We start from the raw sequence: 27,121 nt of genomic DNA on the forward strand, positions 1-27,121 counted from the left end.
TATCACGCACAAAAAAAAAATCTTCACACATTCAAATGATCAGGGGGAAGGCATGAATCTACACAAAAAAAACAGCAAAATAAAAGCTTCATTTAAGACAGAACCAGAACCAGGAATAAAACTGCACTTCCTGCGAGAGTATTTGTTCCCTTCTGAGTTTCCTAGAGAACCAATCTTGGATATAAAAACAATAAAAAAAGAAATCCTAGAAAAGCAGCCAGCAGGGAGTCAGAGTTGTCCAGGACATACGTGCCACCCATACATGTATCAGACGTGCCCCACTGACCACACACTAGGGTAGCATCAGTGTCAAGTGCATGTGTTTTGTTTTTTTTAATATTCCCATTTAAAAAGGGCCTTAAAGATGTTAATAGATGAACGGTGTAAATTATAGAATGCAACGCTAACTTAGATCGTGTTTATCAAAGAGCTTCTATAAAGATGTCCATTTGCTAGAGAAATTGCAAAGGCCACTGCTTTTTCACAGTGTAGTTGAAGCAGAGAGAGGTGCATTGTGTGCATTAGGTCCCGCAGGCCATACATCTGCACAGCTGGTCTATAAATAAGTAAAATGGAGGGTACAGGCAAATACTGAATCACCGCTCACTCACAAGTCTGATCCCTACCGGCAGCACATGAACCCTTTCCCGGCGGAGAACGGAATGTCTCCAGCAGGAAAGGAAGATGAACAGAATAGGTTGTCAAGATAATGTATTTCAGCATAAATAACCAAAAGTTTTCTTGTCGGCGCTCAGAAGACAATGGGTGCAAAGCAGTCTGATGATACGAAAGGTGTACTGTCTTTTATTTGGCTCTTCACCCAGTATGAGTGAAGCCTTCGGCATTCCGTTCTTATTTAACCAGATTTCTTTCCGACGAGCTGCATGAGGCCATCTGTGCTCATGGATTTAGGTCTCTCCAGAGGGAACCCAAGTGCACGGCTCCAGATAAGCTGAGATAGGACTCCCAGTGCTCTTGACACGCCAAAGAGGACTGTATAGAAATTCATCTCCTTCATACCATAATACTGTAGGGAAAGTAAAAATCACAAGTTATAGGCACAATGTATCATATCTATTCTAGAACTGGAGGTATCTTACATTACATCTGCTATAACATCACCCAGTGTTAACTGATCCAACCCCAGCTTCGCTATTCTCAATTCTCAAATAAGCATCCCATAGCGTTTGACGTTAAAAAAAAGAATGGGTTTATAATGTTGCAATGCGGTATAGCCTGAATACAGTGCGTATTGGTGCAGTCAAATTATAAGTGTCCTATAAAGCAGACCTAAACAAATGTGAGCCACAAAAGAACTGAAAAGTGGAAAAAATCTCCAAGTAAAATACATAAAATCTTTTAAAATACACAATATTCATTACAATTCAAATTACAAATGCGCCTATGACCTTGTTGCCGGTTAACCGGTTGTCCTTCCTTGGAGCACTTCTGGTAGGTACAAACCAATGCATATTGGGATCAGCCCACAAGTCCTACTGTTTTGGCGATGCCCTGATCCAGATCTCTCGCCATCACAATTTGGCCAATGTGACAGTCGCTCCGCTCCTTACACTTGCCCATTTTTCCGGCTTCCAAAACATTAACTTCAAGAACTGACCATTCACTTGCTGCCTAATATATCCCACCACTTGACAGGCGCCATTGTCACAAGATAATAAAGTTTATTCGCTTCAACTGTAAGTGAACTAGGGTGGAGACAGCGATAAAACATGGCACAGTAGTATCACACCATTTCAGGTTTGCCATGTTCCTACCTGTAGGAGAACACCACTGTGGGCATCTACATTGGGCCAGGGGTTCTTGGCTTTTCCTTGCTCCAGTAACACATTGGGTACAATCTTGTAGAGCTGAGCCACCAGCTTGAACATAGGATCATCGGGGAGATGTTTCAGGGCAAATTCCCTCTGACATGTGTAGCGTGGATCGGTCTTCCGGAGGACAGCATGACCGTACCCAGGTACCACCTGTCATGAACAAGTGTGCAATTAGGCACAACAGGAATAAAATATATAAAAATTTATTTATACAGGAAAACACAACCCGGACATACCCTGCCAGAATTCAGAGTGTTCCAGATGTAGTCTCTGAGCTGTTCATCCGATACTTCCCCACCTAAATCCTTCTGTAGACTTGTTAACCAACCCAGTACCTCCTGCAAAGAAAATTAAAAAAAAAAAAAAAAAAAAAAAAAAAGGGGGGAGGGGGCATTATAAAACGATACAGAAAACAGTTCACCGAATGCAGAAGTGTGATAATATGTATACCTGATTGGCTAAGCCGTGGAGAGGACCAGCGAGTCCATTCATGGCAGCAGAAAAAGAGAGGTAAGGATCAGATAGGGCACTGCCAACCAAATGACTGGTGTGTGCACTTACGTTTCCTCCTTCATGGTCACTGGAATTTTAAGAAAACAAGTCTGTCAGTCAATGAGTAGTAGGAGAAAACAGCAGCTCTATCCTATATATCTATATATAGAAAAGCCAAGTACCTGTGGATGGTGAGATAGAGTCTCATAAGCTCTGTAAACTGTTGGTCTGTGTATCCCAGCATGTTGGTGAAATTGTGTGACCAGTCCAGGTTGGAATCTATGGCGCCAATGCTACTTCCTTCACGGTAAAGGCTACGGTAGATCGTAGCTGCAATGCATGGGAGTTTTGCAATCAGATCCATTGAGTCTTCATAAACCAACTTTAAAAGAAAATAAAAAAATAAATAAAAATCAGTTAATAATAAGGCGGTGCTCTGTTACAACATAAAGCTGATCATAGACATGAGAAGTCGGCCGAATGTGCCTATTTCGGCAGGATTAGCCAACAATCTAATACGTATGGGTTTCCCAACTCTACCCTGAGGTCAAATGTCGATTGAAAGAGGGATCGGGCATGATGGATTTTAAAATGCAGGATCCTTTGTCATGTTAGAGTCGGGTGAAATAGCTGTCAACCAAACGAGTGTTCAGCTGATGTGTATGGCGAGCTTAATACCCGGTTCATATAACCAGCATTTCAGATCACAAAGTACTGCCCAATGCGGTTCACAAATCAGTAGACACTAAAATCATGGAGATGTAAATGACCGAACTCAGGCCTTATTGTTAAAAACCAAACATCGGCCCCAGCCGCGCCAGGACGATTATTCTTCTCAGCAGAAGTCCTGGCACGGCTGGAGGTGATGTCTGGTCATTCGCTCCGATTAAGGAACTGCGGGAGAGTGACATCACAGCGTCATCTCACGAGATCACGCTGTGCTGTGAATAAAGCTGGGCATGAAGGAAGCGAAAAAGAGTATGACGCTAATTGGTCAGCGCCATACACTTTTCTTTACAACGCCCACTTGGTGAAACTAAAAAGAAACGACCAGTTGGGCTTTTACAAAAAATTTGCATAAAATTTAAAAATCATTATAACTGTCACAAACTTTATTTTTTATTTTTAATAACAGTAGTTATCTACATCAAAGCGATTATTAGATTAGGTAGGACATAGGGAAGTATTAAACTGGTGACAGAGCCTCTTTAACCATTGACCAGAAATACACATTTTTATATGTTGATTAAAAGAAGTTCTATTATACTTTTATAGATGGGCTTGGTTTTGCACTGCATAAAATAAGTTAACCAATTGAAATTGCATCCAGAAAGCAATAAAACAGGGATATGGAGAGATATATATACACGGACTGCTTCTTCCGTAGCCTTGTCTCTTCTTCCACACAGACAGCTTATTTAATACCACAGATGTCACGAGTAGTTTCCATGTATCTATTTTAGAACAGCGTTGAGGAGTCCAGCACAAAGTACGTCAACCTTCTTGCCCAGCACATACATTAAACATTAAGCAAGTCCTATACGGAATGTGTACATGAAAGCTGACGGCAGGGAGTCTACCTCAGAGACTCCAAGGGCTGGTTGACATTGAAGCTCATGTGACTTGTCAGAGGCTGCGTCACATTAATTAACAATGGCAACTCTTTGCCAATTCTCCTCTCGCCAGCATTTATAGATCTGGCAGCTAGAACAAGCTCAGCACAGGAATCTCCACTTATTCTAGTCACACACGTGTTAATGCCCTGACAACCTGAGAGCTCCGTGTAAACGTATGACAGGCCTGTCACTAAGCCAAGGACATTGATGGGTGGAGAGGAGGCACTGATGGAAACTCCTAGCTCCTCCTTTATAAACAGGACTACAGCGTTGTTGAGGGTGATGTAAGGACAAGTGTGACCTTGGGGAGTAAAAACCCAGAGTTTGTATCACTGGAGAAAAAGAGGTAAACCGCTGAGAAACTATAGAAGAGGAATCGTCGGGGAGTGTTGGAGAAATGTCTAAATCTGATGGTGGGAAACGTAACAGAACTGCTGCCGTGATCTTGTAGGTTCTTCATGCACCTTTATTGTCGCCGTTTATGTTAAAAAGAAATAAAAGGCCATACGACATGAACAAAACTGGTTCATAACAGATCTTGTTCTGATCAATCTTGGTATGTTAAACGGGTGTTCTCATCTCGGATATTTATGGCATAGCCACAGAATTTGCCATAAATGTCTAATAGACGTGGGACCTGCATTTCTCTCTAGAATGAGGCCCCGACTGCCGTCCTACCTTGTACTGCTGTTGGGAGTTACGGAAAAAGCATAGCACAGCAAGCTTACTCGGGAGCTACAGAAACATGGAAACGGTGATCTACATTATCTCCCATTCATTTTTATGGAAATTAGAGAAACAGCGCAGCTCAGCTGTTTCTGTACTCCCTGCCACTCAGTGGCCGGAAAGCAGCAACAATGAGACAAGGTAGGGTGGGGGGCAGGAGGTCCCATTTTAGAGATGGGTGCAGGTTCCAGAGGTGGGACCCGCATCTGTCGGACATTACATATCCTGTGGATATGCCATAAATGACGGAGATGACAATACCGCTTTAGTGTGTTCACACTTTCATATGTGCATCCAAAAGCCAGCAAGAGGAAAGTATACAAACCCTGCTGGGATCCATACCAAAATTTGGCTAAAAATATTTGTGGGTGCTGTTCTATTCTTATATGGCAGTGGGGTCTGGTCGCAAGTGGCAAAACGGACAAGCCTAAAGTGTCTGCTTGGGGAATTAAATATATGTACCCAAACTTGGATTTTGGAGCGCTGTACACAGCTTTCACATACCAATTTAACTGGTCCGCTGAGTGGGACAGTGAGAGGGAAACCCTGTATTGGCAGGCTATTGGCACATTCCCATCATCAAGGTGGCAATGAGGATTTGATGAGCGCTAGCTGGCAGACAGGGTTTCTTTAGCACTAAATCCATCTACCTGGCCAATTCAGATGGTACACAGCAGCCGTGTGCAGCCTCCTGAACTGTGGATTAGCTAAAGCTGTATAGTAGATGCTCCTAGTGTCCTTTCATTTTACCTTCAATGGCATATTTAGGCCTCATTCACACAGGGTTTATGTCTGCCGTTTTAAAACTGCATGAAATAACGCACGTAGAAATGCCAGTCTATTTTTCCTGGCATTTTTACATGCATTATTTTATTTAGTGTCGCTTTGTATAGCCAGCTTTCCGGGCTTTTTTTTCTTAAAGTTCTATGAAGAAGCCTACAGAGAAAAATGGCAGAAAAAAAACCCCAAAACCATACCTAGAGCATGCTATATTTTGATAACACACATTTTGCCCATCCCAAAAAATATATATCAGCGAAAAATGCCAACAAAAAGGTGTTAAAACGCCGTTTGTGAAGCAGGTCTTCTGTTTTATTGACAAAAGGAAAAAATTATTCCATTTTCTACGCCACAAGTCAGTCTGTGAAATGTTTGATCTGCCCCAGTCAAAGTGCTGTTATTGTGAAGTGGGGGAGTAACCGCTCAGCCAAGAAGCAGTAGACCACCCAAACCCACAGAGCAGAGCCTCATGAAATTGGATTCCATGGTTTAGCAGCTGCACACAAGCCTAAGGTCACCATGCGCAATGCCAAGAGTCGCCTGGAGTGGTGGAAAGCCGTGGAAACTTGTTCTCTGGAGTGAGCTATGACGCTTCTCTATCTGGTCGTCTGATGGACAAATCTGGGTTTGGCAGATACCAGGAGAGGTTACCTACTGGACTGCATATTGCCTACTGTAAAATATGGAGGAGGGATAATGGTCTGGGACAGTTTCTCAGGGTTTGGGCAAGGGTCCCCTATTACCAGTGCAGGGTAATGTTAAATCTTTGGCACAGAGGCCATTTCTGTTTTTTTCCTCCTCGCCTTACAAAAACTTTTTTTTATTTTTCCATCGACCTACCCGTACGAGGGCTTGTTTTTTTTGCAGGACAAGTTGTGGTTTTTAATGGTATCATTTCATTTAATTCAAGTAATGGGAAACTGCAAAAAAAATCTTTGTGGGGTAGGGTGGTGTGCAAAAAAAATCAATCAAATCTGATTACTCCATTGGTTTTTGGATTTAGCTGTACTCTTTATTGGTATCATTTTGGCGTATATAGTTACATAGGTACATGTATGTACGTCGATGCAAACAAAAAGACTTAAACAAGCGATTGTTTGATCGCTTGTACAATAAACTACAATACCTATGTATTGCAGTGTATTGGGCTTTTTGCCGACTCCTATTAAGCCCTGCCTCTGGCAGAGCTTAACCCTTTCAGAACCAGGCTAATTGTCGTTTTTAGGCTTTTGTTTTTTTCCTCCCCGCCTTCAAAAGTTATAACTCTTATTTTTTTCGTTGACACAGCCATATGAGGGCTTAATTTTTAAGGGACAAATTGTACTTTCTAATGGTACTATTTAATGTGATTACATGTGATTTACTGGGAAGCTGGAAAAAAAATTAAGAATGGCATGGAATTGGAAAAAACAGCAGTGCCCGCATATTTAAAGACCCTTTCACGACGTAGATCTATAGATCAGCGACGTGAAAGGGTTAATGAGAGCACAGAGATGGCAGACCTGGGAGCCTTCATTAGACCACCAGGCTGCCATGACAACCATCTGCACCATTCGATCGCACTGCGGGAGCCACTCTCTAATGGCAAAGATGCTGCGGCAGCTATTGACCGCGTAAACTAAGCGGTTAAATGGCTGGGAATAGATTTACTCTCCCATCCAGGCCGTTGAAGTGTCGGCTGTAACATACAGCCGGCACCATCTGAATATGGAGCCAGTAAGCCTGCTCCATACTGCCTCTTCAAGGCTGTGACGTCACATGTCCCCAAGGGGTTAATGCTACAGCATACACAGAGATTTTATACAATTATACGCTTCCAACTTTGTGGTGACAGATTGAAGAAGGCCCGTTCCTGTTTCAGCAGGACTGTGCCCCAGGTCCATAAAGACACGGTGTGACAAGTTTGGTGTGGAGGAACTCAAGGGGCCACAGATACCTGACCTCAACCCCATCTAACAACTTTGGGATGAATTAGGACGCCGATCGGGAGCCAGACCTGATCATCCAACATCAGTGCCTGACCTATCAAACTCCATTTTTACTGAATGGGCTCTAATTCCCAAACACACTCCACAATCTTATGGAAAGCCTGCCCAGAAAAGTAGGAAGCGGTTATAGCTGCAAAAGGGGCCAAAACATATTCGACCCTGTTCACATGAAGTTTTTTGCCACGGAATCCGTGGCAAAAAAACCTGCCGAAATTGACTGAAATCAATGGGAGAGGGAAATAAACGTGTTTTTTACGTGTTTTTCTGTAAAGAAAAAACAACAAAACGCTTGCGGTTAGTCCAGCTTTCTGTTGGAGCTAAAAAAAAAAAAACACGTGTCAAAAGAAAGGCGTCAAAAAACGCGTGTGGTGCAAAACTACTTAAAGAAGAAAAGTAGCCGATTTCCTGCCTGCAAAAAATTCTGTGTGAACAACCCTTACTTTTAGCAAGATAGTGCAGTTTATTGGGAAAGACTGCCCCCTAAAGGAGGTTGTTCATACTACATACTTTCAATGCAATAGATTTTCACATACAGCTACAAATTTTGCAGAACTAAGATTTTGCTGGTAAGTTTGGTTACATAGTTGATAATGTTAATGAAAAAAAACTAAAAAACTCCTACCACGTCGATCCAGACTGAAGCAAAAATAAATAAATACATTTAATTACAAAAATAAAAAAAATAAGTATGACCTGAGGCGTAAGCCAATGCCCTCATATTAGAGGGGAAAAAATTCCTTCCCAACTTCAATTGCAGCACAATAAATCCCTGGATCAATGTCCCTGCCCCAAAAATCTATTGCCCATAACCTGTAATATTACATATTTCAAAAAAGTCATGCAGTTCTCAGGAACCAGAACAACATTATGTGGCAGAGTTCCATAGTTCCACTGCTCTTACAGTAAAGAATCCCCATCTACAATTAAACCTCCTTTCCTTTAGACATAGCGGATGTACCGTGATTACAGGCCTAGAAAAAGATCATTAGACAAATCTCTGTAATGTCCATTTTGTTATTTTAATGAAAATCTAGGCCCATATTAAATGCATTCCATAATTTTATTTGCCTTGGCAGCAGCTGCCTGGAACTGGTTGCTAAAGTTAAAGGGGTACTCCCACCTTAGACATTGAGGGCATATCTGACACCCCTGTGCCCATCTCGATAACTGCCCCCGACCTCATCTGGTGATGCAGCCGCATCCGCGCAGAGACTCCGGGGGGAGGTAGCCGGGATTACCGGAACAGCAGAGTTTGCTACGCTGTTTCCAGGACCCTCATAGAAATGAAAGGGAGTTCTGAAAACAGCGTAGTACAGAGAGCTACACAGTTTCCGTAAGTCCCAAGTTAGCTCGCTGATGGATGAGGGGGACCCACATCTATTTATTTTGGTGTATCCTGTGGATAAGCCATAATTATCTACAATGGGAATACCTCTAAGTTTACTGTCCACCAATATCCCCAAGTATTTTTCTGCAGCAGCTTTTACCCATTATTTTACTATTTAATACAAAATTGTAGAATGTGTTGCCTCGGCCCAAGTGCAAAACCCTACATTTATTTACATTAAACTTAATTTGCCATTCCTCTGCCTAAGTCTCCAGCTTCCCCAAATCCCTCGAATATATTATCCTCTGTGCGGCGTACAGAGCTTAGTATCATCTGCAAATATTCCAATTCTACCTTGTAATAAAAAAATATTAAAAAGAAAAGGGCCCAATGACGACGCCTTTGGTATATCACTGGTGACCGCGATCCAATCTCCGGACGTCCCAATATAATCACTAGGCCCAAACTCACTGGGAATATTTAGTAGCCTCTTCACGCTAAAAAAAAATATCTGCTGTTTAGGAAACTATTATACCCTACAGATGACACTTTTTTTACAATTGCGGTCAGAAGCGCAAAAATCCAAGTTTGAATGTGAAATATGCAGACAGTATAACACAAGTCTGTAAAAGCGATGCCATGTTCTGTGCGCCCTGCAGTCTGGACTAGAACACAAGGTAAGATCATTGCAAGTAAGGGCCTGTTCACATCCGCATTGTCTTTTTGTTGAGGGGTTCCGTCTGAGCTTTCCGTAGAGGGAACCCCTCAATGGAAAGGCAAACGGAAACCACAGCTTCGGTCTGCATCACCATTAAACTCAATGGTGACGGATACTTTGCTAATGGTTTCCGTTGGTCAACTGCTCTATGGATTCCGTAAAAAAATAAAATTAAAAAAAAAAACTGAACCCTTTCACAACGGCCCTAAAAGCTCCTCGCACACTACTGTTAAGCTCCATTAGATCTCTTCCGTCAGAGATAAACGAGTCTCCAAACAGAAAGCATCGCTTCCGTCAGAATTACCATGGATTTTAATGGTAATTCTTTTTGTTTCAGACGCATTCCGTTTGCCTCCGTGCGCTAGGCTTTTTTTTTTTTTTTTCACGGAAGCAAAAGTGCTGCAGACTGCCGAAAAAAACCCGAAGCCTAGCAGCACGGAGGCAAACGGAATGCGTCTGAAACAAAAAGAATTACCATTAAAATCCATGGTAATTCTGACGGAAGCGATGCTTTCTGTTTGGACACTCGTTCATCCCTTCCGCTGACAGAAGAGAGCTAAATGGAGCTTAAAGAGGCTCTGTCACCAGATTTTGCAACCCCGTTTTTTGTTTTTTTTTAAACGAGCATTTTTGGCCAAGTTATGACCATTTTTATATTTATGTAAATGAGGCTTTCTAAAGTACAACTGGGCGTGTTTACTTCTTTTACTAGCTGGGCGTTGTTAATGGGAGTGTATGATGCTGACGAATCAGCATCATCCACTTCTCTTCACAACGCCCAGCTTCTGGCAGTGCAGACACACAGCGTGTTCTCTAGAGATCACGCTGTGACGTCACTCACAGGTCCTGCATCGTGTCGGACGAGCGAGGACACATCGGCACCAGAGGCTACAGATGATTCTGCAGCAGCATCGGCGTTTGCAGGTAAGTCGATGTAGCTACTTACCTGCAAACGCTGATGCAGAATCAACTGTAGCCTCTGGTGCCGATGTGTCCTCGCTCGTCCGACATGATGCAGGACCTGGGGCAGGAAGTGAGTGACGTCACAGCGTGATCTCTCGAGAACACGCTGTGTCCGTGCACTGCCAGAAGCTGGGCGTTCTGAAGAGAAGTGGATGATACTTCTCATCAGAACGCCCAGCTAGTAAAAGTATTAAAAACGCCCCGATGTACGCACATAATACACGCCCACTTGGACTTTTACTTTTCAACACGCCCACTTGGACTTTTGCAAGCCTCATTTGCATAAATACGAAAATGGTCATAACTTGGCCAAAAATGCTCGTTTTTTAAAAATAAAAACGTTACTCTTATCTACATTGCAGCGCCTATCTGCTGCAATAGCAGATAGGGGTTGCAAAATCTGGTGACAGAGCCTCTTTAACCCATTAGTGACCACCAATACGCCTTTTCACGGTGGTCACTAAGGGGCCACTAAGGCACGGCAGCCTAGTCCAAGTCTTGCACAGGTGGAGTGGGTGCTCGGCTGTCTGATGACAGCCGGGCTTTTGCTCCAACGGTAGCAATTGAAGTTTACTTTGTTCAAGGCCGTTTAACCCGTTAAATGCTGCGGCCAATAGCGACCACAGCATTTCATTTGTTTAGAGGGAGGGAGCTCCCTCTCACCCATCGGCGGCCCACAAATGCAATTGGGGGTCTCCGATGGGGTGTCATGGCAGCCGGGGCCTAACAAAGGCCCCCAGGACTGCCATGACTATATGACTATTAGGCCCATCTTAATAGATTGCCTGTCAGTTTTACATTGGCAGGTAATAATGCTTTGGTATACTAAGTATACCAAAGCATTATATCTGCGATCCAAAGATCGCATAGTGAAGTCCCCTAGTGGGACGGAAAAAATAGTTAAATTAGTTAAAATATAATAAAATAAAACCATTCTTTCTATTAAAAAGTGGTTTTATTTAGTAAAAGTGTAAAAAATATAGTACACACATGTGGTATCGCCGCGACCGCAACGACCCAAACAATAAGGTGAACATGTCATTTAAACGGCAAGGTGAACGCCGTAGAAAAAAAACCGCAGAACCATGGCGGAATTGCTATTTTTTCCCATTGCCCCCCAAAAACGAATAAAAGCTAATCAATAAGTCCCATGGTCCCCGAAAAAGTACCAATGAAAACTACTTCTCGTCACGCAAAAAACAAGCCCACATCGTCTCTTGGAAAGAGACGATGCAAAAACAAATCATTTTGGTTTAGAAGTGTTTTTATTGTAAAAGTAGTAAAACATAAAAAACCTTTACATATGTGATATCGTTGTAATCTTACGACCCATAGAATAAAAGGAAACATGTTATTTAGGCCGCACGGTGAATGTAGTAAAAATTTTAACCGCATAGAACAATGCCGGAATTAATGTTTATTTTACCATTTTCCCCCCCAAAAAGTTAAAACCAAAAATTATATGTACCATAAAAAGTTGCCATTATAAAATAAAACTAATCCCACAATAGTTCTCATATAGCTATGTAGATGGAATAATAAAGCAAGTTATAGTACTTTAAATGAGACGGGGGAAAAAAAAATGGCTTGGTCATGAAGGCTTAAAATAGGCTGGTCACCAAGGGGTTAACGGTAGTGAACTTTGCCTTACTGAACATTTTTATGAAAAAAAAAAAAAAGTATATATGTAAAGCGTAAGAAAAGTTTTAAAAAGATACAACCTGTGTTTTAAGGGCGTTTTCCCCATAAAACTATATCACCTACGTATAGGATAGGTGATAAATGTTTGATTGCCAGTGGACGGACCTCCAGCATTCCGCTATCTCAGTCAGTCCCAGTGAACGAAATGGTCGTGCATGAGAACTACCGCTCTATTCACATAACGACTCTAGGACCCACGTGAATAACGGCCGTGTGCGGTGCATGGAAATCACGCGCAGCACATTGACCCATTGATTTCAAATCGGACCGTTCACACATGCGTGAGTTTTCACACAGTGAGAGTCCGCTGTGTGAAACTTACTGCATGTCGTATATTGGTGTGTTTTCACGCACCTAGCCGCCCATTGAAGTCAATGGGTGCGTGAAAACCACGCACAGCACACGGATTCACATTCATGTGCGGTTCTCGTGATTTGCGCATCAACTCAATTGAAAATAAAACCAAAAGATGTGCTTTGAGAGTGCGTGAATAATACATGCCACTCGCAAAACACACTGATGCATAACGCAACACACACGGACCTGATTCACGTGCATTTTTTCACGCACGTGAATCTGATACGCTCATGTGAATGTAGTCGAAGGCTGCACTGACACATGGAAATGTATTTAGAACTTCATTAAACGGCAACTAACTTTTGGAACAACTTCGTCTGAAATCATAGTATATTTGATCCTGAACAAATCTGCAAATCACTAAAGATCTTTAGGCTACATTCACACGACTAAGATTCACGCGCGTGAAAAACGCACGGGAATCTAGTCCGTTAATCAGTGTGCTTTGCGAGTGGCATGCGTTATTCACGCACTCACAAAGCATCTTTTTATATTTTCAATTGAATTGATGAGCAAATCACGCACTGCACACAGATGTGCATCCATGTGCTGTGCGTGGTTTTCACACACCCATTGACTTCAACTGGCACGTAGGTGCGTAATAACGCACCAATGTAGGACATGCAGTGAGTTTCACGCAACGGAATCTCGCTGCATGAAAACTGCTGGGTGTGAACAGCCCCATTGATATCAATGGGTCCGTGTGCTGCGCGTGATTTTCATGCGCAGCACACGGACGTTATTCACATTCGTCTGAATGAGCCTTTACGTTTCCACCCAAAAAAAACGGTTTGAAACTCCTGCCACTAGGAGTCTCCCTTCTTTGTAATTTGCTGTCCACTCACTGTTAATAAGGCAAACCCGTCCTTAGCAGCAAGGATGCCGTGACAGAATGCAGGCTCTCCGAGAGACTGAGGCTGGAGGGAAGGGGGCTCACTTTAAATAGCCCTATCTTGGGCAGTGGACCACCTAGAACAGTGGCTCTGGTGGCATATGAAAAACTAGATGAGATTTTAATCTTTCATGTACCGCCAGGATCGCAGCTGTGACACAACCGGAGAGATCACCAGTTAAAGACAGTCTGGAATGGGAACTGTACATGTCCATTCCAGACTGTGTTTTCAATTGGTGATTGATACCTCTGGTTCTGTCACAGATAGAACTGCAGTGCAATAAGAAAGCTTTCATATTCCACCAAAATAACTGTTCTAGGTGGTACAGAGTCCTAGATATGGCTATTTTAAATTACTCGACCCACCTGCGAATAGTGAAGCATCAGTCTGTAGCAATGTGTTAGGGACTGTTCACATCAGCATTCGGTCTCCGTTGATGGGTTCCATCAGACCTTTCTGTCGGAGGAACCCATCAACGGAAAGGCAGACGGAAACCATAGCGTCTGTTTGCATTACTATTGAATTCAATGGCAATGCTTCCATTGCGAATGGTTTCCGCTTGTCTCAGTTCCTAAAAGGCTTCCTTTTTTGGTGGAAACAATACCGCAGTCGACTGGGCTATTGTTTCCGCGAAAAAATGGAAACCTTATGGAATGAAGACAAGCGGAAACCATTAGCAACTGAAGCATTACCATTGAAATCAATGGTAATGCAAACGGAAGCTATGGTTTCCGTCTATGGGTTCCTCTGACGGAAAGGTCTGACGGAATCCATCAACGGAGACCGAACGCTGATGTGAACACACCGTTACTAGCAGATTTGTAAGTTTGGTCCAACCCCTGGCCTCAGAGAGTTGGGGTGCAGAAAGCACAGGGCAAATTGCGAAGGACTAAACAATGATACAGCACTCAAAGGGTTACACGGGTACAGAATGACCTCCCAATAAGGTCTCTGCATGATTTTACTGAACTTATAACAACTCAGGTAGCCTTTAAATATAAGAATCTACTGTATATTATCAGGCACAGACTATTAAATAGTTCATTGTGAACCAGAGCCTGAGAATGTGACACGGATGATCAAAAAACGTGGTAGTGCAGCACTCCAAAACGCAGCCACATAGATAAGTGTGTGACGTTCTTTCACTTGTAGAATGCGGACGTACAGAATGATAATACAAGTCAATGTTACGGATGAGGATATTAAAGGCTACAAAATCTTCTCTTTTCTGCACGTGATCAAAGAAATTGCAATTTTCTGCTGCTTTGTTTCAACATGCACTTCCATATATTAGCATAAACCATACGTATGGCAGAATCCTTACCTCCCAGTACTTCGCCTTGTTAACGCCTTCAGCATAAGCCCGCGCAAAGTTGCTCTCACTGTTTAGGGCTGTGATTGCAGCACTTAACTGAGACATGGGATGCAGATTGGTGGGAAAGTTGTCCAACATGGTTACGACGTGGGAAGGTAAAGCAGCACGCTTTGCCCACTCTTTAGAGAGCCAGTTAACCTGCGGAACAATAGATGAAACAATGGCCTGAATAAAAAGTAACACATGTACAGCTTCTACTTATATGAAAAAGAAGAGAATTTACTCGTCACAACCTAGTTAAAGAAGAACTCCACCCAAAAAGACAACTTTAACCTAGGCAAGCCTCTGGGGTAGCAATTGTCAGGCTGTCATTTGTTAGTAACATCGTTCAAAAGGGAAAGGGTCATCAGAAAATAACTTATTGTCTAAAAATATGTTTCTATAAAAACTTTATTTAAACATTCGTTATTTTTATTTTCCAGGAGGTTATTGATCTTAAAAACACACCAAAACAAAAAACACTGAAATTGTCACATTTTTACTCAGGCCACCGACCCTCACAATAGACTGACCCTTCCTGTTCTGTAGAGATCACTTCTCAGCAGTCATCTCATTATCATCCAAGGCAGGATTACACGGTCAGAGAACACATTATATAGCTAGAGGACACAGAATCACACCTTTGACAATAGGTAATGGGAACAGCTCCCCTCCTCCCCCGCACAGGTCATAAAGAATTCTCAGAAAACTCTCCTGTAGAAGTCAATGAGTCATTTCCAGAATAGATTCCTATGGTCCACGTGACTGCTGTAAAGTGGATTTCTAAAGGCCCTTTTACATAGGCCAACAATCGGGCCAACGATCATTCATATGAACGCTCGTTCCCAATCATTGCCCTGTGTAATCAGGGCAATGATCAGCCGATGAACGAGCAACTGTTCGATCATGGGCTCGTTTATGCGGCCAATAAAATTCTAGTTGTCAGCACATCGTCCTGTGTAAACAGGGAAACGTCCAGCTGACATGATGGAAATGTATGGGGATGAACGATAGTAGTAATGATCGCCCGTCCCTATAGACTACCGATCATAGTTCCCTGTCAAAAAAAGCAAACGCGCACCGATCGACGAGCTGTCTTGTCAATTGGCGCTCGTTTTCCCATATCGGACTGTGTAAAAGGACCTTAAATGATGTTAACAGAGCAGTTCAGCAGCTGTGGCAATATGGGAGCCCTCATAATCATGTACATAACCTAAAAGATAATATATATTCTTTTAAAAGAATAGAAAGATTTAAAAAAAAAAAAAAAAAAGTTGAAAAAGTGGGTTATGTGACATGCAGCAAATTGAATATATAGTTTGACACTTATTAGAACGCCGAAAAAGTTTTTAAAAAAAGTCAAGAAAAAGGGGCGTGGCTAATAGATGTAAAATGCACCAGATCTATTACAACATGCGCAAATTATACAGTGTTTGTCACTGAGAAATTTTGCCAAGTTTTTGCCAGTCTGGTCTAGATATATACTGTTTAACGTTAGAACTACATTAAGAAGTCTTCCCCAATATGTTTCAGTATCTGGTTTTAATTCATAAAAAAATATTTAACACTCCTTAGGCAATGCTCAGAGGGAAAGTACGTGTCGCTGATTTTCAAAGCAGATTCCACACCAAAGATCTCCAAATAATTTACAGTACCATGTAAAAGAATGAGATTTTTACAAAACCCCATTCACACATAGTGGATTTTTCCCCTACGGATTTGAGGGCATGATGCAGACTTTCAAATCTGAAGCATGTCTAACAGGTCACGGGTTTCCCCTCGGATTTTTTATATGGATTGAACTTGATGTGGACTGAGCTTTAACTCGGGGGATTTTTTTTCTCTTGTATTCCTTTTTTCTTGCTTTAAAAGACTGTACTAGCACAAACTTTTTGATACTACAGTATTAAAGCACTTTGTTAAAGAGACTCTGTCACCACATTATAAGTGCGCTCTCTCCTACATAAGGTGATCGGCGCTATAATGTAGGTGACAGTAATGCTTTTTATTTAAAAAAACCGATCTTTTTTCACAACGTTAGGAGCGATTTTGGTTTATGCTAATGAGCTTTCTTAATGCCCAAGTGGGCGTACTTTTACTTTCGACCAAGTGGGCGTTGTACAGAGGAGTGCATGACGCTGACCAATCGGCATCATGCACTCCTCTCCATTCATTTACACTGCACTAGCGATATAGATATATCACTATGTGCAGCTTCATACACAAGCCCTAACATTACTACAGTGTCCTGATAATGAATATACATGAAATCCAGCCTGGACGTGATGTGTACTCAGAATCCTGACACTTCTGAATCTTTTTTTTGTGAGATTCCGGCAAGTGAAACCAAATCTCGTTTAGCTCCGTGATCTCGCGAGATTTCGTATCCGTTGCTGGAATCTCACAGAAAAGATTCAGAAGTGTCAGGATTCTGAGTACACATGACGTCCAGGCTGAATGGTCATGTGTATTCATGATCAGGACACTGTAGTAATGTTAGGGCTTGTGTATGTAGCTGCACATAGTGATATAACTATATCGCTCGTGCAGTGTAAATGAATGGAGAGGAGTGCATGATGCCGATTGGTCAGCGTCATACACTCCTCTGTACAACGCCCACTTGGTCGAAAGTAAAAGTACGCCCACTTGGGCATTAAGAAAGCTCATTAGCATAAACCAAAATCGCTCCTAACGTTGTGAAAAAAGATCGTTTTTTTTAAATAAAAAGCATTACTGTCACCTACATTATAGCGCCGATCACCTTATATAGGAGACAGGGCACTTATAATGTGGTGACAGAGCCTCTTTAATACAAACGATAAAACTGGACCAATAACGCTGTCCAACCATGTTCACAAAACATGTTGCAGCAGTACTATCGTAACAGTCGCAGGCCGCAATAACGGCATAGTCAGCAGTATACATGAGGGCTGTAATTGAAGCGTACCTGCTCTTGTGTTGGCACCTCTCCTGTGACCAAGAGCCAGAAAAGTCCCTCCGGTAGAGGCTCATTCCCTCCTGGTGCCTTAGGCAGCACCTTCTGGCATTCAGGAATGCTGTAACCACGGAAGCGGATGCCCTAGAAACAATACAAACTTGTGAATTATAGGAATAAAACTCAATCGAGTTACTTGTTTGTCTGTAAATGTTACCTCATCAGGATCAAGCACAGATGTTTCATAGACTAATCCTTTCATGCCTCTCATGCCGCCATATACCTAGAGAACAGATACAGTAGGACACATAATAAAGCGGACAGGTTTGGTGGGTACAAGTTTATTTTTACTATTCAATGAATTAAACCTATAAAAAAAAAAACTATAATTAGTTCCACATCCTAAATGGACATTTTTATTTTTTATATTTTTTAAGATTGAGGGCGACCCAACCATCAGCCGATTTCTGCGGACTGCTCTGCATATTTAGCATCCTTTAGCGCAAAATAAAAAAGGGAACAGATTTTTTCTGGCTTCCCTTACCATGTCCACGGTGATTTGTCCAATGACTGTCTGCCCATGTTGTTGCTTAAAGTTCTTGATTCTTGCTTGTTCTTTGGGAATGAGATCTGACAGGACATCTTTTAAGTTCTTTATATATTAAAAAAAAAAAAAAAAAAAAGAAGAAGTGAGAAGAAACTAGGCAGTACATCCTGAACGTTTACCAAGGGAGTTACCCATCACATAAAATAATGTGCCCAAGATCAACCCAACAAGGAAACAAAAGAGCTAGAACTTACCGTTGAAGAGCTGGCATGGCGAGCAGCAACCAACACACAAGGGGAGTTCTGTTTGGAGAAGAAAGAAGAGATTGTGCCCATTATTCAGCTGCTTGGACAACAGAGAATGAAAATAACATGCTGTTGCCTGCCAATGAGAATATAAAAAGCAGTCTAGGAAACCCAAGGGATGGGAATAGCCTACAAATACGTAACGAATCTCTGAGGTGTTCGCAATACCTGATCAACTGCAGCATTTACAAGTCTCTAATTTCGAGCAAACAATATACATTTCAAGCACCTCCTATATATAGGCTTTGGGGTTCGTGAGAGGAAACCTGAGCAGAAGGCAACACGGGTTACCACGGGATAAATACAAAGCAAATAAAAAATATGAAGCTAGTAGACAACTTGTTATAAAAAGGAGTAGAGAACCCACACACTATAAGGGGGAGGAAAGGTGAAATCACACACTCATTGAAGTCTGTCCAAACATGGGAGAAGAAATCCCTCATGGCCTGTAGAAGGAGAAAGCAGTACAGGAATGAAGCTGTGCTAATACATGAGAGCTAGTTAAAGGGGTTATGTGGGGACAGAAAATTATTAGCAGCGTACTCACTGAAGTATGCGAGTACACTGCTAATATACATTCCAGTCACCCCTCGCGCTGATTCAGAGATTTTCACAGCGCTGCCAGGGGACCAGAAGTCTAGTTACACAGCCTTCTTTGATGACGATATGACTCTTCCTCACGTGACCAACCACGCTGTACTCCGTCTCCATGTACTCGCTGTACTACTGCTCCTGCTTGTACATGGAGAACAGCAGGGTTGGTAACATGACAGTGTCGTATCGTCATCAAATACGACTGTGCAACTAGTCTTCCGGTCCCCCAGCAGCGCTATAAAAATGTATGAAAACCTCTGAATCAGCGCGACGGAGGCCCGGAATGTATATTAGCTGTGTAGACGGAGGCCCGGAATGTATATTAGCCGTGTAGACGGAGGCCCGGAATGTATATTAGCCGTGTAGACGGAGGCCCGGAATGTATATTAGCCGTGTAGACGGAGGCCCGGAATGTATATTAGCCGTGTAGACGGAGGACCGGAATGTATATTAGCCGTGTAGACGGAGGACCGGAATGTATATTAGCCGTGTAGACGGAGGACCGGAATGTATATTAGCCGTGTAGACGGAGGACCGGAATGTATATTAGCCGTGTAGACGGAGGACCGGAATGTATATTAGCCGTGTAGACGGAGGACCGGAATGTATATTAGCCGTGTAGACGGAGGACCGGAATGTATATTAGCCGTGTAGACGGAGGACCGGAATGTATATTAGCCGTGTAGACGGAGGACCGGAATGTATATTAGCCGTGTAGACGGAGGACCGGAATGTATATTAGCCGTGTAGACGGAGGACCGGAATGTATATTAGCCGTGTAGACGGAGGACCGGAATGTATATTAGCCGTGTAGACGGAGGACCGGAATGTATATTAGCAGTGTAGACGGAGGACCGGAATGTATATTAGCAGTGTAGACGGAGGACCGGAATGTATATTAGCAGTGTAGACGGAGGACCGGAATGTATATTAGCAGTGTAGACGGAGGACCGGAATGTATATTAGCAGTGTAGACGGAGGACCGGAATGTATATTAGCAGTGTAGACGGAGGACCGGAATGTATATTAGCAGTGTAGACGGAGGCCCGGAATGTATATTAGCAGTGTAGACGGAGGACCGGAATGTATATTAGCAGTGTAGACGGAGGACCGGAATGTATATTAGCAGTGTAGACGGAGGACCGGAATGTATATTAGCAGTGTAGACGGAGGACCGGAATGTATATTAGCAGTGTAGACGGAGGACCGGAATGTATATTAGCAGTGTAGACGGAGGACCGGAATGTATATTAGCAGTGTAGACGGAGGACCGGAATGTATATTAGCAGTGTAGACGGAGGCCCGGAATGTATATTAGCAGTGTAGACGGAGGCCCGGAATGTATATTAGCAGTGTAGACGGAGGCCCGGAATGTATATTAGCAGTGTAGACGGAGGCCCGGAATGTATATTAGCAGTGTAGACGGAGGACCGGAATGTATATTAGCAGTGTAGACGGAGGACCGGAATGTATATTAGCAGTGTAGACGGAGGACCGGAATGTATATTAGCAGTGTAGACGGAGGACCGGAATGTATATTAGCAGTGTAGACGGAGGACCGGAATGTATATTAGCAGTGTAGACGGAGGACCGGAATGTATATTAGCAGTGTAGACGGAGGACCGGAATGTATATTAGCAGTGTAGACGGAGGACCGGAATGTATATTAGCAGTGTAGACGGAGGACCGGAATGTATATTAGCAGTGTAGACGGAGGACCGGAATGTATATTAGCAGTGTAGACGGAGGACCGGAATGTATATTAGCAGTGTAGACGGAGGACCGGAATGTATATTAGCAGTGTAGACGGAGGACCGGAATGTATATTAGCAGTGTAGACGGAGGACCGGAATGTATATTAGCAGTGTAGACGGAGGACCGGAATGTATATTAGCAGTGTAGACGGAGGACCGGAATGTATATTAGCAGTGTAGACGGAGGACCGGAATGTATATTAGCAGTGTAGACGGAGGACCGGAATGTATATTAGCAGTGTAGACGGAGGACCGGAATGTATATTAGCCGTGTAGACGGAGGACCGGAATGTATATTAGCCGTGTAGACGGAGGACCGGAATGTATATTAGCCGTGTAGACGGAGGACCGGAATGTATATTAGCAGTGTAGACGGAGGACCGGAATGTATATTAGCAGTGTAGACGGAGGACCGGAATGTATATTAGCAGTGTAGACGGAGGACCGGAATGTATATTAGCAGTGTAGACGGAGGACCGGAATGTATATTAGCAGTGTAGACGGAGGACCGGAATGTATATTAGCAGTGTAGACGGAGGACCGGAATGTATATTAGCAGTGTAGACGGAGGACCGGAATGTATATTAGCAGTGTAGACGGAGGCCCGGACTGTATATTAGCAGTGTAGACGGAGGACCGGAATGTATATTAGCAGTGTAGACGGAGGACCGGAATGTATATTAGCAGTGTAGACGGAGGACCGGAATGTATATTAGCAGTGTAGACGGAGGACCGGAATGTATATTAGCAGTGTAGACGGAGGACCGGAATGTATATTAGCAGTGTAGACGGAGGACCGGAATGTATATTAGCAGTGTAGACGGAGGACCGGAATGTATATTAGCAGTGTAGACGGAGGACCGGAATGTATATTAGCAGTGTACATTTAAGGCGGCAGCAGCATCCTGCACACACAGCGCTCACATTCAGCATGTATTACTGAGAGGGACATTCCCACAGGAGAAAAGTCTGAAACCTGCTCCTAGTTTCAAACTGCATATCAGGGGGTCCAAAAATAAAAGGACGTTTGCAGCCTGTAACCACTAACTTATTTGGAAAAATAATATTTTCCATGTCAAACATGTACATAGCCTTTAATATTTACAGGGGGGAAGGTAGTGATCTTTAAATCCTAGCAATATACCATCACTTCTAATAGTGGTAAAACCCCTCCATCGAGAATCTTTTACTATGACAGAACTCTTTCAATAAGAGCATTAGTGTGATTCCCTGATCTCACCCTGTGACTAAGCAGGTCATTCCAGCGAACTACCCACCTTATGTTGTGGTGACGCAAGAACAGAAGCGGTGTCCGTGCCATCACTGCTGGCTACCACCTGTAACGAACAACCAACATCATACTGCAATGGCCAGAAATTGGAGAGAACTACGTTGGTCCAACGTGTACCATATACTTTTACAAAACCATTCAGAATAAACATAATCTGGACTCATGACACAAGCCTGACTTACAGCCTAGAGCCCTATCGCCTAGCAGGGACACGATACAGAGAGTCCAATAAAAAGGTACCACAGATCCCACACTTTCAAGTAAAACACAAACATCAGTCTTAGCAACAGAATCTGGTTTAATCTGCAATATCCAGCGCAGAACCAAAAGAATGACAGCTTTATCTGATCACACGCCCAAAGCAGCAACTTCCCGGACACTTGTAATGCAGCATACCAGCATCGATGATACTACAGAAGAGTAGCGCAACACTGGGGCATGTTCTACAATCAAGTCTGATCTACAGTCAAAGCACAGCAAAAGCACTGCAGTGAAACCAGAGAGTAGGAAAGCGTGGCGTCATAATACGGTAATAAAAAAGGGTCCATCTACAGTTTGCTTGCAGGACCCATCCAGTATGTGCCAGGAAAGAGCCCGTATGCCTATACAGTGGCATATGTTGGAGGCTTGAGCCAGGAGGCCAGAATGTTAACTAGAGGTATTACTTAAAAGCAAAACCTCCATTGTGCTGAAATCTGAACCATTTTAGTTGTGAAGAATGTTATTTTATTATAAATTTGATTATATGATATGAATAACTACATTCATACTTAAATTTTTCGTGCTACAAATATTATTCTTCATATTCTATGGCAATTGTCCTCTCCACGGAGTACCATTAGACCTTGGAGCAAGAGTGCTGTCCATATCCTACACATTCAATGTTATTACTGCACCCATTGCATTGAAATCTGTATAGCAAAGACTGTAGGGAGCTCCCGTCAAACAAGGAATGTGTCGTGAACAGATTAGGACGGAGCAGCAGCTGTTATTTACACGTGTCGGTTTTGTGTGTGTGTATATATTTATTTATTTTTTAATACAGCCTACAAATTAGATTTCTGAGAGACTGCACTCCCCATTACCCAGATTGCTCAAGTTCATAAAATAAACTATTCAAGAAGTATATGAATTCCAGGGAATGGCTCAGAACACTAGTCTCTAATATATAAGTGAACATTAAAGAGGCTCTGTCACCACATTATAAGTGGCCTATCTTGTACGTAATGTGATCGGCGCTGTAATGTAGATTACAGCAGTGTTTTTATGCTAATGACTTTCTTAATGCCCAACTAGGTGTGTTTTTACTTTTTGACCAAGTGGACGTTGTGGAGAGAAGTGTATGACGCTGACCAATCAGTGACCAATCAGCATCATACACTTCTCTTCACTCATTTAATCAGCACATAGTGATCTTGCTAGATCATGATGTGCAGTCACATACACACACATTAACGTTACTGAAGTGTCTTGAGAGTGAATAGACATCGCTTCCAGCCAGGGCGCGATGTCTATTCACAATCCCAACACTTTGCTAACGTTTGTGTGGGAGTTAATGACAGCAAGCGTGATCTCGCGAGATCACGCTGTAAATTAGTTTACAGCGTGATCTTGCGAGATCACGCTTGCGGTCATTAACTCCCACACAAACGTTACCGAAGTGTCCTGGCTGGAAGCAATGTCTATTCACTCTCAAGACACTTCAGTAACGTTAATGTGTGAGTATGTGACTTGGTCAAAAAGTAAAAACACGCCCAGTTGGGCATTAAGTCATTAGCATAAATCTAATATAGGTCATAACTCCGTCAAAATTGATCGTTTTTTCTAAATAAAAAAACACTGCTGTAATCTACATTACAGCGCCGATCACATTATGTACAAGATAGGCCACTTATAATGTGGTGACAGAGCCTCTTTAATGATGACATATATTAGAGAATAGTGTTCTGAGCCATTCCCTGGGATTCATATACTTCTTGAATAGTTTCTTTTATGAACTTATAAATGTGGTGACAGAGCCTCTTTAAAGACAAATCTTCGTTTTAAATACATTTTATTTTCAGGTTGAACAACTGAAAATAAAATATGTACTTGCACGTGTCAGACTGCAGGTAGCCATGGTGTTAAAACGTACCAATGAAAACCATGACCTTATAAAAAGGCACGTGCATGTCTGGTAACCTCTTTTACAGTTTCATTTTTTTTCTCGTGGCTTCCAACTTCCAAAGTGCATTTTGTCACCACAACCTTTAGATATTTCACAACTAATGTCATAAAATAATGATACAGCTCCTGCATGGCATTACTTTAAGAATATTAAAGCGCTCGTCCGGTTTCAGGACGTTAGAAGACACAGTTCTGATACACATACTGTAACGAGCCATGCATCTGTATGTCCATCACATGACCATGACACAGAGGGAAGTAAATAATGAATGTTCCTACTAAGGCTAGATTCACACGAACGTTTCTGTTTTGCACACGTAAAAAAACGCAGCGGTTTTCCTGCATTGCAGTTCCGTGTACGCGTTTTCTAAGCGCGTACTTCATCCGTATGTCACGCGTTTTTTACGTCAGCAAAAAAAAAACTGAAGGAAGAGTTTTCTTTTTTTCCTCATCAATTCTTTAGCAACTGGTGGGTGAATCACGGACAGCACACGGATGTCGTCTGTGTGCTGTCCGGTTTTTTTCAAGCACCCATTGACGTCAATGGGCTGCGTGGTGCCCCAAAAAAAACCCACCAAAATAGGATATGCAGTGAGTTTCACACAATGGACACACGCTGCGTGAAAAACAACGCATGTCTGAATAGCCCCATTGATTTTCATAGGTCCGTGTGGTTAAAAAAAGGGACAGCAAACGGACGTGAAATACGCTCGTGTGAATAAAGCCTAACAGGCAGAGATCTTGAAAAACCTGAGGAATACAGAATATATTGGCAAATTGTATAACTTAACTACAAGAAAGTCTCATTCATTTGCTGAAACTGGACTAGACTTTCAAAGACAGTAATGGAAATTCCTCTTAAAGGGTTTCCTGCCTCTAATTATGCCCTGATGTACACCACCAAAATGAATTTACAAATGAAAGGGGAAATGTGAGGGAGACAAGGGCGAGAAGCATATGGATCAAAAGATCTCTTAGAAAAGTAAAAAAAACAAAAAAACAGCTTAGAGAGGTATAGTGTACCTAACAGGGATAGGGTGAACGGTCCCTCATTTGAGAACACCCCATTGAATTTACGAATCTTATTCAGCATGTATATAATTAGAGTAGTTGAATGGGAATGGAGAGGGAAAGGTGCATGAATCAAGTATCAACAGTAGGGCATCCAGAGGCCAAACTATGTTGTAACGTTTGTCTCCCTGGAGCGCCACACTATATTGATTTCTGATATTGGATGTGCTCTTGAAAAACAAATTTTTTTAATAAAAAAAAAAAAAGAAGGTCAAGGGTGTCATACATAGCCTTTAATCAATGCCTCCATACTACAAGTACAGGAAATATGCTCACATTACACATTTTATAGCTATTGCCCTCACACTACGATGACTGCTAAATGTATACTATTATAGTATTAATGTGACTTTAGAGTTACGGTCTACATTTACAACGGTGGCTCCAGAATTAATATTGTAAGACTTTGGGGGTAACAGAGCGAAAGTTGGAATTAAAAGCCTACCAGCACTGACAAGTCTCTGACAACTTCTATCATTATGGATCAGACTGACAACAAACTGATTCAGAACGTATTGTACTCAACATGGTTATTGAGGAAATCTCTTACAGATATTACAAAAATGCTTCACACACCCATTGACCTAGAAAACAAGAACTTGTTACAAAAATGGCACAAACACCACCCACATACAATGCACTTACAACCAGTATTGCCTCGATCATACTTTTAAGGGGGGGGGTTCCAGCAAAAGGAGGAAAACACTAAAACATTTCCAAAACAGTTAATTCTTTGCCCCTCTAGAACTAAAATACTTAACCCAGAACATACAACTACATGTAGCTAGTCTGTTGGTAACTGCATCCTTCAACCATCGAGTGTACAAACCAGTTTTTACAAACACAACAAAAGTTATTTTACAATTCTAATAGTTCAACATCCACAGAACCAGCAAGACCAGACTAGCAGACTCCTCCAACCCCCGCGGGAGGGGTAGTAGCCATGGGCGTCACTAAAGGCTCATGGGCCCAGGTGCAAGAATTCAGCTTGGGCCCCCCCCACCCAACACCACCATACCCCTGCGTGCGCCTATGCCCAGCCACTTTGACTAACAGTCACTTGGACTAACAGCCCCATGGATGCCCCCACAGCATAATGCCCCTCATAGCTGCCCCCACAGCATAATGCCCCCCATAGCATAATGCCCCCCCATAGCTGAGCCCACAGCATAATGCCCCCCCATAGGTGCCCCCACAGTATAACCCCCCCATAGCTGTCATCACAGTATAACCCCCCCATAGCTGTCATCACAGTATAACCCCCCATAGCTGTCCCCACAGTATAATCCCCCATAGCTGCCCCCACAGCATAATCCCCCATAGCTGCTCCCACAGTATAATGCCCCCCATAGATGTCCCACAGTATAACGCGCCCATAGCTGCCCCCTACAACATAATGCCCCCCATAGCTGCCCCCACAGCATAATGCCCCCCATAGCTGACCCCACAGCATAATGCCCCCCATAGCTGACCCCAGTATAATGCCCCCCATAGCTGACCCCACAGTATAATGCCCCCTATAGCTTAACCCCCCATAGCTGTCATCACAGTATAATCCCCATAGCTGTCCCCACAGTATAATCCCCCATAGCTGCCCCCACAGTATAATCCCCCATAGCTGCCCCCACAGTATAATGCCCCCCATAGTTGTCCCACAGTATAATGCGCCCATAGCTGCCCCCTACAGCATAATGCCCCCATAGCTGCC

At 42.8% G+C, this 27,121-nt stretch overlaps 1 protein-coding gene across 2 annotated transcripts in view; it reads right to left on the reverse strand.

Annotated features, from left to right (window-relative positions):
- Positions 1–322: 322 nt before the first annotated feature.
- The window catches only part of CS (citrate synthase), a 35,054-nt gene continuing 8,255 nt past the window's right edge, over positions 323–27,121 (reverse strand). Inside the window, exons 2-12 of one of the 2 annotated variants that reach the window (XM_075852156.1) lie at positions 22,163–22,222; positions 18,487–18,534; positions 18,230–18,337; positions 17,903–17,968; positions 17,698–17,829; positions 14,721–14,909; positions 2,510–2,709; positions 2,286–2,415; positions 2,072–2,173; positions 1,776–1,985; positions 323–1,027 (exon numbers count right to left, since the gene is read on the reverse strand). In XM_075852156.1, coding sequence (XP_075708271.1) covers positions 857–1,027; positions 1,776–1,985; positions 2,072–2,173; positions 2,286–2,415; positions 2,510–2,709; positions 14,721–14,909; positions 17,698–17,829; positions 17,903–17,968; positions 18,230–18,337; positions 18,487–18,534; positions 22,163–22,222 — 1,416 coding nt within the window. In that variant the 3' untranslated portion in view covers positions 323–856. The remainder of the gene's footprint in view (positions 1,028–1,775; positions 1,986–2,071; positions 2,174–2,285; positions 2,416–2,509; positions 2,710–14,720; positions 14,910–17,697; positions 17,830–17,902; positions 17,969–18,229; positions 18,338–18,486; positions 18,535–22,162; positions 22,223–27,121) is intronic. The other variant, XM_075852157.1, reaches the window with a different exon arrangement.

This window comes from Rhinoderma darwinii, chromosome 2 (genome assembly GCF_050947455.1).
Source record: "Rhinoderma darwinii isolate aRhiDar2 chromosome 2, aRhiDar2.hap1, whole genome shotgun sequence".
NCBI lineage: Eukaryota > Metazoa > Chordata > Amphibia > Anura > Rhinodermatidae > Rhinoderma > Rhinoderma darwinii.